A 14,165-nucleotide genomic window follows, 5' to 3' on the forward strand; every position below is an offset into this window, starting at 1 on the left:
GGACAGAGGGGACAGGAGGGGACAGGAGGGGACAGGAGGGGACATCAGGGGACATCAGGGGACATCGGGGGACAGCGGGGGACAGGAGGGGACAGGAGGGGACAGAGGGGACAGCGGGGGACAGAGGGGACATCAGGGGACATCAGGGGACAGGAGGGGGACATCGGGGGACATCAGGGGACATCGGGGGACAGGAGGGGACAGGAGGGGGACATCAGGGGACATCGGGGGACATCGGGGAACATCGGGAGACATCGGGGGACATCAGGGGACAGGAGGGGACATCAGTGGACATCAGGGGACATCGGGGGACATCAGTGGACATCAGGGGACATCAGGGGACATCGGGGGACATCGGGGGACATCGGGGGACATCGGGGGACAGCAGCGGGCCCCGGGACGGGCTGGGGGCAGCCGAGCGGGGCGCGGCTGGGGCCGAACCGGCCCCGGGCTGGCACCGCCCCATTGTCCCCGCGGTTGTCCCCACCCCGGTGCCACCAGCCGGGCCCGTCCCGGTGGATTTGGGACTCAATGTTCCCACCCCAAATTCCCCAAATCCCCCAGTTTAGGCTCAAAACTGCTCCGGGAGCGGAGGGGGAATACGTTTTTACCATTTTTCTCCATTTCCCCCCCATTTTTATCCCATTTCTCCCCATTTTTACCCCTAATTTCCTCCATTTTTACTCCGACTTTGCCCTATTTTTTCTCATTTTGGCTCAATTTTCCCTCCATTTCTGTCCCATTTTACTCCATTTTGGTCCCATTTTAACCCATTTTTTTCCCCATTTTCACCTCATTTAAACCTCATTTCTGCCCCATTTTTACCCCCTTTTGCCCTATTCTAATCCAATTTTCCCCCATTTCCCCTCCATTTCTGCTCCTTTTTTGCCCCATTTTTACCCAAATTTTCCCCAATTTCTGCCTCATCCCCCCCCCATTTTCACCCCGTTTCTGCCCCATTTCCCCCCAAATTTCCCCCCACTTTTCCACCATTTCCCTCCCATTTCCTCCCTTCCCACTTTCCCAAACCAACCAATCCCATGAAACCCCAAACCCAGGGAGGGATTTCTTTCACAGGGGGTTCGAGCCAGGAATTTTTTATTTTTCCCTTCTAAAAGGGATGGGAGCTTTTTTTTCAACACAAAAACCACAAAAACTCCCCAAATTCCATTTTTTCCCTCTGGCACCTTGCAATAACCTCAGATGTGGCCCCAAATATTTCCTAGGATCCTTTTGGGATAGAGGAGCAGAAAAATGATCTTTGTCCCTCCTAAACCCCGCAGGTTTTACTTTTTCCTCCTAATTTCGCAGCCATTTCACTCCATATTTTTATCATATAATATTTCCTATTTAAAATAATATTTAATAATATAAAAATTATATATATATAAATTATATATTTTTGGAGCCTCTAATTGATTTTTTAGGGGATGCAAAATTTCCAAAATCCCAAATTTTGTGGCGGATTTGTGCAAAAAAAGCAATTTTGAAGACCCCAATCCTCACAGAAAACTCGATTTTGGGGTGAATTTGCCCCCTAAAAAATGAATTGTAGCGACATAAAATTTGCATTTAAACCCTAAAAAAACCAAAAAATCCAAATTCCTTTTCCCATTTGGGGTCTTCCCTTCCCCTCTTTTTCCTGGTGGGAAAATCCCCAAAATTTTCTTTTTCATCCCAGTTTTGGGGGTTTTGTCACACAGAGCCCCTTTGTCCCTTTTCCCCCTGGAAAGGTGGGAAGGGGCCCGAAATGGGGGAAAAATCCGGGAATTTTTGTGGGATGAGGTCAAAGCCTTCCCCCCTCACGCGGCCTCTTCCTCCTCCTCCTCCTTCTCCTTTCCCTCCTCCCCCTTTTTTGGGATGAAAAGGCGATTTTTTGGGAAAGGTACAAAGGGATCCTTTCAGGGAATGGGGGGGAGGGCGCAGAGCCGCACCGGGGATTTTTTGGGGGCTATTTTGATTTATTTTGATTTATTTTGATTTATTTTTTATTTATTAATGTTTTTATTGGGTTTTTTTTTCAGTTTTTAGTATTCTTTTTAATTTTCTTTTGTTATTTTCTGAACATTTTGAGGGTATTCCTGTGTATTATTTTTATTTTTTCTTGGGGCTTTTTTATTTACTGAATATTTTTTATTATTGTGTATTTTTAGAATATTGTTTGGATTTTTTGGATATTTTTGTGAATATTTGTATATTTTTGGGGTATTTTTTCTGCTTTTCAAAAATTTTTGGCATTTAAAAAACTTTTAAATTTTTTGAAGAATTTTAAAATATTTATATGTATTTAAAAATATTTTGGAGGTATTTTTTGTGTGTTTTTTATTTTCGGGGTATTTTAGGGTGAAATGCTGTGAATTTGGGGTGAAATGCTGTGAATTTGGGGTGAAACGTTGGCAATTTAATGAATGGGTTTGAGGGATACTTTGGGATTTTTTGCTGTCTCTTAAGGGATTTTTCCCATTTCCAAAGCTGATTTTTTCCCTGGAATTCCCAGATTTTTTCCCTTGGGGTCACTCTGCATTACAGGGGACTCACTTCACCCTTTCATTTTTTAGGATCCCCCTGTAAAACTCGGGATTTTTTTGCCCCCTAAATGCTTGAAATTCAGGATTTTCATCCAACTCCAAACCCCTAAAAGTTTCCTTTTCTTCCCCCCTGTCTGGAGCAAGGAAGAGTCAAAAAAACCTTCGGGATTTTGGATCCTTTTGACGATGAATTCTCCCATCCCCCCGTCCCAAAAAATCCCTATTTGGGGTGGCACCGTGCCAGGGCCCCAAAGCCACGGGGACAAAGCTGCCCCTGTGTCCCAGAACCGGAAAAATCCCAAAAAATAAATAAATCCAGGAAAAAAAAATTTAAAAACCACCAAAAACACCCAAAATCCCAAAAAAACCTCGACCCTAAAAGAGATTTTTTGATGGGGGCTGGGCTGAGGGTCCCAAGGTTTGAAGGGAGATTGGGTTCGGGGATTTTTTTGGGGATTTTTGGGGTTTTTTTTGGGATTTTTTTTGTTTTGCTTTTGGGCAAAACCAGAAAAAAAGCCCAGCGGGGCTGTTGGTTAATTAATTAATTAAGGAGGGCTCAGGCCTGTGGGGGATTAATGGGGTCGGGGTCATTAGGAGGAATTAGGATGAGGAGGCTCCTGGAGTGTGAGGACCCTGCTCGTGCTTGGGGTCAAAAATGGCCCAAAATTACCCCAAATCGTCCCAAAATTGGGGTTTTGGGGGAGCAGCCCTGACCTGGAGGGTTTGGGGTGAAAAATTACCCCCGAGTTACCTCCAAAATGACTCCAAAGTGACCCCAAAATTGGGGTTTGGAGGGTTAAAATGCCCTGCTTGGGGTTTGGGGTTAAGAACGCCCCAAAATGCCCCAAAATGACTCAAATTGGGGTTTGGGGGGGGTAGCTCAGACCTGGCTGGATTTGGAGTTAAACATTACATAAATGACCCAAATTACCCAAAAATGCCCCTAAATGGGGCTGGGAGGGGCAGCGCTGGACTCCGGGGTCCCCCAGCTCAGAATTCGGGGTCCCAACGCTGAACTGGGGGAAACTTGCCTGGATTTTGGGGCATTTTCCTGCATTTGGGCGTTTGTGTCCGATTTTGGGACGGGCATCCCTGTTTTGGGGACATCTTTTTGTGGTTTCAGGCATTTTTCTGGGATTTTGGGGCATTTTCCGGGATTTTGGGACATCTTCCCGGTTTTCAGGGCGCTGCCGCCTGCCCCGGGCAGCACACGGGGGGGCTCCGTGTCCCGGAGATTTTTGGAATTTTGGAATCCCGGGATTCCCGGGAGAGCCGAGGTCTGCCCGGCCCGCCGCTGCCAGCCCCACAAAGGGCGCTTTTATCCCAAATCCCAACTTTTTCTGGGAATTTCTGTAAAAATAGCGACGGATCCAGCGAGGGGGGAGAGGCGTGTAAAGGGACCTTTGTCACCTGGAGGCGGGGAGGGAATTCCCGGTGGGATTTGAGGGGGTTCCCAGGGAATCTGGGGCCATTCCTGATGGATTTTGGGGCATTCCCCTGGATTTTTGGGGCACTTTCCCTGATTTCTGCAGCTGAGGATGAACAACCCCAAACCCTTTTCCGGGATTCCCACAGAACATGAATAGTGCTATGTAGCACATTAGGAGTTGGCAAAAAAAAAATATTAAATTTATCACACATTTATAACTTATTCATAATTAAAATGCATTCTTATCTAGCACAAAAAGCAGGAAAATTCCACAATTGCAGTTTTTTTTTTTTTCAGATCTTTTATTTCAATAAAAGATAAAAAAAAGTAGGAAATGAATCTGATATAAAACAGGGGAGGGAATTTGGGATCCAAAGGGACACAAAGGGCTGGGAAAAAACGGGAAAAAGGGCTCCAAAAATTCGGGAATTCGGTACAAAACTTCAGCTCCCAGCTCGGGAAAAATAGAAAAAATTCCCAGCTCCTGCAGGAGAGGGAAAATACAAAAAGTTGGGATTTCCCCCTACTTTTCTTCTTAAAAATCTTCTTTTCCACCAGGAAGAACAAATCCACAGTCTTGGGAAGCTCCAGAATAATTTGGGAATAAATTAATCCAGGGAAAAGGGTGGGCGAAGCTCCCCAAATAAATCCCGGCTTTTTTTGGGAAAAATTGAAGGAATTCCAGCATTCTGGGGCTTTTCTCATGGTTCTGCAGTTCCTGGGATTTGGGAGGATTTTTTTCCTGGCAAAAGTGGGAAAAGCAACTGGAAAAAGCAACAGGAGCTGCTGGGATGAAGTAGCCTGAAAAAGAGAGGGGAAAAGTCCTAAAAATTCTCCAAAAATCCAAGATTTTGCTCAGATTTTGGGATTTATCCCTCAGAAAAGCAAAGTTTGGGAATAAATCCAGAGGAATTCTGGCATTCCAGAGCTTAATTCTGGAAAATACGCCCAAAAGCAGGAATTTGGGAAGAAGAAATGGGATTTAAGCAGGAATTATTCCCAGGGATCCCTATCCAGGTTCTCCCACAGATAAAATCCCCAAACTTTGGGAATGAGGTGGAAAAAATGGGAATAATCCCCAAAAGTTTCCTCCAGAACCAAACCCTTCCCCTGCTTTTCCCAAATCCGCATTTCTCCTACCCAAATTCATGGAAGCGCCTCCCTTTTCCTAAAAAGTCCAAAATTCCCAAATTTCCCCATCCCAAAAAGCGGGAAAATCCATCCTGGAATCTCAAAAAAGAGGGAAAGAAACTCCAAAAAATCCCAACTGTGCTTCCAAACTTTTCTATTCCCCCCAAATCCGAGGGGGGGGTTTGGGAAGAGCAGGACCCGGAGTTCCTTGGCTGCGTCCCCAGGACAATCCTGGGATTCTTCTGATCCAAATCCGTGGAATTCCAGGATTTTTCTGGCATCAGAGGAGCTTCCTGTGCAGGATTTCCCAGGCCATCCTCTTCCGGAAGTAGGGCATGTGTTGCTTTGGGAATTTTGGGGGAGAGAAATGGGGGGAAAAAAGGGAATTTTGGTCAGGGTTTGCTTGTCTGGGGGCAGATTAACACTTTTTCCCCCATGGAAAATAATGGAAAAGGGGGAAATTCAGGGCTTTGGGGTTGTGGGAATGGGGGAAAAAATCGGGAATTTCTTGGGGTTCAGGCAAAAAATGGTGGAATTTATCCCATATTTCTCTGGGATTTTGGGGAATTTGGGGTTTTCCTGGCCCTGGGGGGTCTGGGACCTGAGGCAATTTGGGAGTGTTGGGATCTGGAAATGCTGGAGGAGGGAAGTGGAATATTCCTGGAAGCTGGGAATTGGAATTACCCAGGATTTCCTTGGATTTTGGGGAGGAATGGGGGATTTGTCCATTTGTTCCCCCAGACTTTGGGGGGAACATTTGGGATTTTTCCAGGGACTTGGGACATAGATTTGGGGACAATTCCCTGTCGGGGACTGGGAATGGGAAACAAGGTGGGGATTCTTTGGGATTGGGTGAGAACCACTGGAATTTTGGGGCTTTTCCTGTTGCTGGGGGTCTGCAAGGCGGGAATTTGGGAATGTGGGAGCCCTGGAATGGGGTACCTGGGTGAAGTTGATGGGTTTGTCCTTGGAGATGCACTCGGCGTAGCGGCAGGCGAACATCCCGCAGTCGCTGCCGTTCATCTGCTGCGGGATCTCCTGGGAAAAACGGGAATGAATCAGCATCCCCAAACCCCCACATCCCCCAAAATCCCAGGGAAATCTGGGGGAACATCCTGCTGGAAAAACCAGGGAGGTCCCAGAATTCCAGAATGTCCTGCACTCCCACCTAAACCCTTCCCCCTTGACCCCATCCCTGTGGAAAATTTCCTCCCGCAAGGATTTGTTGGGATTTGTTCCCTCCTTTTCTTCCCAGGAATCCCTGAGGGAAAAAGGGCCCCAAAAGGGCCGAGAATCCAAGGAAATCCTGAATTCTTTGGGAATTCTGGGCTGTCCAAACCTGGCTCTTCTTGCTCAGCAGGGCCCATCCGTTGGTGTCGAATTCCTTCCTTTTCTTATCCAAACTTTCCTGTTTCAGGTACTGCCTGTGGGAAAAGGAGTGGGAAAAGCTGAAATTCATGGAAAAATGGCAATTCTGAACTTTTCTCTGTCTGGATGTTCCCCCCCCAAAAAATCTAAAATTAGATTAGGAGAGGCCGAATTTCATGGTGAAAAAAACCTGGAGAGAATTCCTGGGATTTGTGGGAGGGAATTCCAGGGAAGAGAAGGAATTTTTCACATCCTGGAAGGGGAGAATGAGCCTGAAAAAGGGAGCAAAAATGACCCTAAAGGAGCCCAAAAAATGACCCTAAAAGGACCTAAGAATGATCCTAAAATGGCCCAAAAAAGTCCAAAAATGGGCAAAGTTGGTGTTTGCAAGGCTGGGAAAGCAGGAATGGGATTTTCCCAGGGAAGGGATTTTACTCACAGCAGGATCCTGCAGGCCTCACTGTTGATCCCTCCCATGGAATCGTAGTAGGTGATGGTTTTTTTTCTGAAATCCACAACCTGCACGGAGAAAAATTCCTTAAAATGGGCAAAAAAAAAATCATAAATCGTCCTCTTGCAAAAAAGAAAAAAAAAAAGCAGGATATTTCACGCCAGAGGATTCCCCCCCAAGAATCCCTGTTTTCTGCTGTGTTTGTAATCCCTGAATGTCTAAATTAGCCTCTATTATTATTGGTTTTATTCTTATTGCTATTATTATTATTATTCCTCCCATGAGTTGACCACAATTTTGCCCCACCTCTCAAGGCCCTGATCTGGGTGGTTCTCAGTGTTTTCCCTCCCCATTTCCATGCCATTCGTGCTGGAAATTACCTCTTTTCCATGGAATTAATTAACAATTCAAGCAGGAATTAATAAATTGAGGAGGTTTTTGCTAAAGGAGCTGAAAATCCCTGCAGGATCCCAGGAGCCAGGGGAGGGAATGGGACAAAGGAAGGGGAAATGTGAAATATCTGTGGCCTAAATCTCTTTAACAAGATCCTGTGGCACCAGGAGTTGGTGGGAACGGGGAAATCAGATCTTCCCAAGGGAATAAATTCCCTAAAATGACCTCCAGGCTGAATTTAAGGACTAAAAACCCCACAAAAAGCTGCTCCTACCTTTGTATTTCCCTTTAGACTTGGATTTGAGTCACAAACACAAATTTTTCCCTGTCAGCATCACCCAAAACCAATGAAATTTGTGCCCTAAACCCCAAACTGAAGATTTTTTGGGATAATTCAGGCACTCACAGCCAGGCACCAGTGCACTCCCAGGTGGATGGGTACCAGGAGCAGATCCACGGAGAAAATATCTACTTTTTTTGTCCATCTTTTCACAGCTTGGTACCCTGCAGTCTTTAATTTGGTGAAGAAAAAGGTGTTGAAGGCGTGGACAGTGGGCAAATCCTTGTCCTTGCTCCTCTCCATCAGCAAATTCATGTAGAAATTGATGATCTGGGAAATGAAAGGGAAAAAAGACAGGATTTTTAAATTTTTTAATAGATTTTAAATTGTTTTATTATGGTGTTTGGATTTGTGGCCCTGAGTAAAATTAGGGAATAAACCCTCCCAAAAGGAGGATTTGCATTAAAACCTTCAAAAATCCCAGGGGGGTTTGCAATAGTAAAACATTGGGAAAAAAACCCAAGGATTTTTAGGAATTTGCCTTTATTTAAGTTTATATTTAAGACTTACTTGTTGTTTTCCCTGTTCACATCCACCCCATCCTCCTCCTATCATTAATCCCCCACACAAATTAAACAATTTTTATTTTACGGAGCTTCCCCATGGATTTATCACTCCAGGGTGGAATCCCAAGGCACAGATCCCCTCCCAGCACCCACCCCGTCCATTCATCCTTTCTAAGCTGCTGGAAATGGGTGGAAAACGGGAATTTCTGGGTTTGCACCTCATCGTTGAGCCAGTTGAGGTTGTTGAGGGTCTGGATGTCCTTCCTGGTGATGGTCAGGCGGAAAGCCTCGCTCAGCACCTCGTCCTGGTTCCCTCCTCGGAACAGGCTCTTGATTTCCTTCTCCATTTCCTGTGGAAGGGCAGATACAGCTCCTGCTTTTCCTGGCCCCAATCCCCCAGGGTTTGACACCAAATTCATTCTCATGCCACGAATCCCTTGATTCCCATCGATTCCCTTACGCCACAAATCCAACGGGAGGAGGGCGCAGGGCTCCATCCCCGTGCCCAAATTTAGACATTCAGGGATTACAAACACAGCAGGAAACGGGGATTCCTGGGGGGGAATCCTTCTCTGGTGTGAAATATCCTGCTTTTTTCTTTTTTTTTGCAAGAGGAGGATTCATGATTTTTTTTTTTTGGCCCATTTTAAGGAATTTTTCTCCCTGCAGGCCGTGGATTTCAGGAAAAAACCCATCACCTACTACGATTCCATGTGGGGGCGGGATCAACAGTGAGGAAAATCCCTTCCCTGGGAAAATCCTGCTTCCCCAGCTTTACCAACGCCCTGCTGGCAGCCCCACCTCGGTGATCTCCGGGAATTCCTCGTCGGGCTGGCCCGGCCGGGCGCGCTCCGGCCCCTCCGGGCCCACGGCCACCGGGATCTCCTTCTCCAGGGGCACGCGCAGGTGCAGATCCACCAGGTCCTGCCCGGAGCGCTCCCGCTCCTGCAGCCGCTGCGGGGTGGGAAAAGGAGGGTTCAGGACCAGCCAAACTGGGAAAAACCTCTGGAACCAGTGGAATTAACCCTTCCAGAGCCACCCAACCCTGTCCCCAAGTGCCATATCTACATTTTCCCCCGATTTCCATGGATTCTGACTCCTTTTCCAAGCCCTGACAGGCCTCCCAGGGCCAAAATTTCCTGTCATTTCCAATCTGGGACAACATTCCTTTTTTTCCTTGCCGTTTATCCCAGGGCTGGGAAGGACAAAGGCTAAAAAAAGTTGATTTCTCCTGTTTTTCAAACTTTTTTCCCCGATTGTCCCAGTCCAGGGTGTTTTTCCATGTAATTCTCACCTGGCTCTGGAGCTGCAGGGCCAGAGCTTTCTGCTCCTCTATTTGCCTCCACCTCTCTCTGGCTCGGGAATCATAGACACTGGTCCTAGAAAAAAACAGAAATTAATGGACAAATTGATTAAAAAAAACCTAGGATTTTTCCATTTTCCATCCCAAAAATCCCAGGAAAACCCAGCAGGGAATAATAACTCACAGCTCTTTGATCCATAGCTCGGCCTGGAAAAAGGGGATGCTGGAAAGAGGGAGAAAGGATGGTTGAAGTGACCAAAAATCCCAGAATTTCCCAAATTCTCACCCCGCCCCTCTTCATTGTCACCTCCCTGTGTCCCTAAAATACCCCAAAATTCCCTCATTTCCCATCCCTCACCTTGGAGCTGGAGTCCTGGAATCCTTGACCTTGAGCAAAATGACAGAATCTGACCCTAAAAATGGGAAAAATTCCTGGATTTCTGTTCCCCTCGATTCCTACCCCAAATACTTCCCAATCCCAAATAAAAAGTCCAGGCTGGGCACGGAATTTAAATCCCTTTCCCAGGGTTTGGCGTTATCTGGGATTTGGTTTTCATTTCGTTTGGGATTTGGGGATTTTTGGGGTATTTTCTTTGGGACTTTTTGGGATTTTTAAAAAAAATTAATTTCAGATTCTTTTGGGCAAGGGGAGGGTATTTGAAATTTTGGTATTTTTGAGGGCCTTTTGTGATTTTCCTGGAATTATTTTCCTGGAATTCTCAGGACTCTTTACCTTTGCTCTGCGCCTCAGCTCCTGGCTCCTCTTCCCGCTGCTGCGGGACCGTGGAATTCCGGGGCTGGAACCCCCCAGGAAACCCCGGAGAGGGGCCCAGGGGGGGATTTTGGGAATTCTGGGGTGGCTCCGGGGAATGTGGAACAGGACCTGGAATTTTGTGAATTTCCAGTGCCTCGGGATCATCCCTGGGAGCCTCTTGGGGCAAGGAGGGGCCGGAACGGGGACAGCGGGAGCTGCAAAAAAATAACAACAAAACCCAGTTAGGGAAATTCCTGGGAAAAGATTGGAGATTTGGGGAGAGGCTTCCGGATTTTTTGGGATTAGGAAAGTTTTTGGAGAGGTTTGGGATTTGGGCTGGGTCTTTGGTGGTTTTCAGGGATTTGGGGTTTTTCTGCAGTTCTTTAGGATTCGAGCAGGGATTTTGAGGTTCTTTGGGATTTGGGGCAGGGTTTTTGGGATTTCTTGGGATGCTCACAGGTGGAAGGGCAGCAGCGGGGCGGGTTTGCAGCTGGAGAATCTCTTCCCGGTCACCATCTGCAGCAGCTGCCGGTAAATCTCCCGCTCCTCCTCCCGCACCGTCTGCGGGGAGAGAGCACAGAAAAAACTCAAAAACTCCTGTCGGAACCCCGGGATTCGCTGATCCCGAGGGATCCCCCCAAAATCAGGGATCTGCTGCAATCCCACAAGGCAACTCTGAGAAAAACCCCAAGAAATTGGGATTTAGGACTGAAAAACCTCAGCAATTTCACATTTGACCCCTGGCCCCCATCCCACAAAACCCCTGGGATTTCCCCATTTATTTCCCGGGGTTTCCCCGTTAGTTTTCCGGAATTTCCCTGTTAATTCCCTGTTCCCAGCCCCTCACCTCCTCGGCCGTGCTCAGGAAGCGCCGCGGGGCCTTCTTGGGGCTGCGGCGGCTCCAGGAGGGGCTCGGGGCCGGCTTCAGGGGGAAGGAGGCTCCGTGGAGGGAGGATTTTCCCCCAAAAGTGCTGGAGTTCCCACTGGAAGGAGGGAAAAGCACTGCAGGTTTGTTGGGAGTCCTGCACGTTGATTCAAAACCCCAAATAAAACCACAAAAGGAGAAACTAAACGCCCTGAATTCCAAATAAACCCCCCCCCCAAAAAAAATCCCCCAAATCCCCCAATTAAATCTCCTCAAATCCCAACCCCACTCAGGAATCCCAAATAAAATTAAAAAACCACCAAGAATCCCAAACCCCGAAGAAAAATCTCAAAAACCCTCCCCCAAATAACCAAAATCCCAAATTAAAGCCACCAAAAAATCCCCCCCAAAAAAGAAATTAAACCCCCCCCCCCCCAAAATCCCAAGACTCTCCAAAAAATAAAAATCCTAAAATAAAACCCTCCCCAAAGAAATCGCCAAATCACAAAACTCCAAAATCCCAACTAAAACTCCCCAAAATACCGACGAAAACCTGGAAATCCAGGACCTCCCACACCCACCTGGAATTTTTCCGGGTGTCCAGGAAGGAGCCTCGGCTCCCCCGGGGCTTCGAGCTCCTCCACTGCCCGTTGGCTCCTGGGAATCTTTCAGGAATTTCTAAGGGGAAAACCACCGGGAATTCCCAGAAAAACCCAAACTCCCCCTTCTCCAGGGGTTGCTTTTAGGGAAAACACTCCTGGATCTCAAATTCCAGAGGGAAAACTCACCTGGGGCGTAGCTGAGGGAGCAGGAGGAGTTCCCAGCGGGGCAGGAGAAGCTGCTGAGTTTGGGGAGGCAAAACTGCGGGGGGGGGAAAAAGTATGGAAAAATTCCAATATTTTGCTTGAAGTGAGAAAATGTCAGGGAAGAGTCCAGGAAAATTTCAGGGAAAAGGGAAGGGTGATCGCAGGGATGGCTGGGAATAGTGGCAGTACTTCACAGCTCCTAAAGTTCATGATTCCCAAAATTCACAATTCCTAAAATCAGTAATCCCCCGAATTCACAGTTCCTAAAGTTCGCAATCCCTAATGATCACAGATCCCAAACCTCCCGAAACTCCCAGCTTTTAAGGGTCATAACTCCCAGATTTTATGGAGCAGAAAGAATCCAAAAACTGATGGAAAAATCCCGAATTTCGCAGCTCTGGAGCCAGGGTGGGTCCCACACTCGGGCTCCGCATTCCCGGCAGATTCCAGGCGGAATTCCCACGTCGGGAACAGGGGAAACCCAAAAAAAACCGGGCTTGGGATTTGAATTTGGGGTTTTCAGGCTGTTTTTTCCCAGGGATACCGCGGCTGGAGGAGCACCCCGGGATGGGGGAATTGTCCCAGCCGATCCCAAATTCCGCTTCCCGCGCAGATCCCGCTGGAATTCCGTGAGGGAAGGAACCGGCCCGGTGGAAAAGGGGCCCGAACGCCCCGGCCCCCGCTCCTCACCTTGCTGTCGGCCCCGAAGCCCTTGAAGGCCGGGCTGGGCCGGGCCCGCGCTGCCTCCCGGGCCTCCATCCTCATGGGGGGGCAGCGGCGGAACCGGGCGGGGAACGGCGCGGCGGCGGCGGAACGCGGTGGGAGGGCTGCGGGAGCGGAGCGGGGCCGGGAGAGGAGCGGGGCCGGGAGCGGAGCGGGGCCGGGAGCGGAGCGGGACCCGGGAGAGGAGCGGGACCGGGAGAGGAGCGGGGCCGGGGAGAGGAGCGGGGCCGGGGAGAGGAGCGGGGCCGGGAGAGGAGCGGGGCCGGGAGAGGAGCGGGGCCGGGGAGAGGAGCGGGGCCGGGAGAGGAGCGGGGCCGGGAGAGGAGCGGGGCCGGGAGAGGAGCGGGGCCGGGGAGAGGAGCGGGGCCGGGAGAGGAGCGGGGCCGGGAGAGGAGCGGGGCCCGGGAGAGGAGCGGGGCCCGGGAGCGGAGCGGGGCCCGGAGCCGCCGCCGCCGCCGCTTCGCTCCCCTCAGCCGCCGGACCGGAAGCGGAAATGGAGCCGGAAGCGGCCCGAGCGCGCGCGGTGCTCCGGGCTCCGCGGCGGCGGCGGGGAGGGGAAGGCGGAAGCGAACCCGGAGCTGAGCCGCCGCCAGAAGCGGCGCAAGAGGACAGGGGAGAGCGCCCCCGGCGGCGCGGAGGGGCAGCGCAGCAGCGCGGAGAGGCGGGGTCCCCCTGGGGGGCACTATAGGGGTCACTGTGTGGGGCTGTGACCCTGTAGGGGTCACTCTGTGGGGTGGTCACTCTGTGGGGACTGTGACCCTATAGGGGTCACTCTGTGGGGTGGTCACTCTTTGGGGCTGTGACCCTGTAGGGGTCACTCTGTGGGGCTGTGACCCTATAGGGGTCACTCTGTGGGGTGGTCATTCTGTGGGGTTGTGACCCTATAGGGGTCACTGTGTGGGGCTGTGACCCTATAGGGGTCACTCTGTGGGGTGGTCATTCTGTGGGGGTTGTGACCCTATAGGGGTCACTGTGTGGGGCTGTGACCCTGTAGGGGTCACTCTGTGGGGTGGTCACTCTGTGGGGACTGTGACCCTATAGGGGTCACTCTGTGGGGTGGTCACTCTGTGGGGACTGTGACCCTATAGGGGTCACTCTGTGGGGTGGTCATTCTGTGGGGGTTGTGACCCTATAGGGGTCACTGTGTGGGGGTTGTGACCCTATAGGGGTCACTCTGTGGGGGTTGTGACCCTATAGGGGTCACTGTGTGGGGTGGTCACTCTGTGGGGCTGTGACCTATGGATCACTCTGTGGGGGCTGGTGGTACCCCATAGGGCATCATCCTGTGAGGGTGTCATCCTTTAGGGGGTCACTCTGTGTGTGAGTATCCCACTACAGCTGGTCCCTACAGCCGATCCCATTACAGCTGATCCCATTCCAGTTTCTCCCTATGGTCAGTCCTGTTACAGCTCGTCCCTACATCCAAAATTTACAGACCATCCCATAATAGCCGATCCCATTAGAACCGATCCCATTACAGCCGATCCCGTCATAGCCGATCCCATTACAGCCGATCCTATAACAGCCGATCCTATAGCAGTCGATCCCATCACCCCGATCCCATTACA

The 14,165-nt window shown here is 49.7% G+C and overlaps 1 protein-coding gene across 2 annotated transcripts; it reads right to left on the minus strand.

Annotated features, from left to right (window-relative positions):
* Positions 1-5,225: 5,225 nt before the first annotated feature.
* SENP1 (SUMO specific peptidase 1) lies at positions 5,226-13,079 on the minus strand. 2 transcript variants are annotated; one of them, XM_021548548.4, is made up of 16 exons: positions 12,565-13,079; positions 11,857-11,929; positions 11,650-11,746; positions 11,051-11,186; positions 10,661-10,764; positions 10,183-10,418; positions 9,808-9,862; positions 9,634-9,672; positions 9,441-9,525; positions 8,948-9,100; positions 8,365-8,496; positions 7,707-7,910; positions 6,896-6,975; positions 6,428-6,512; positions 6,031-6,126; positions 5,226-5,431 (listed from the first exon to the last, which is right to left on the minus strand). In XM_021548548.4, exons 1-16 carry the CDS (start codon positions 12,637-12,639, stop codon positions 5,369-5,371), a joined length of 1,713 nt encoding a protein of 570 aa, XP_021404223.1. In that variant the 5' UTR covers positions 12,640-13,079; the 3' UTR covers positions 5,226-5,368. The 2 variants fall into 2 exon arrangements, with proteins under 2 accessions (XP_021404223.1, XP_085419141.1); XM_085563015.1 differs by having other exon boundaries at positions 6,896-6,993; positions 12,565-13,070.
* Between the last annotated feature and the right edge of the window lie 1,086 nt (positions 13,080-14,165).

Source organism: Lonchura striata, chromosome 29, assembly GCF_050655825.1.
Source record: "Lonchura striata isolate lonStrDom1 chromosome 29, ASM5065582v1, whole genome shotgun sequence".
Classification (NCBI taxonomy): Eukaryota; Metazoa; Chordata; class Aves; order Passeriformes; family Estrildidae; genus Lonchura; species Lonchura striata.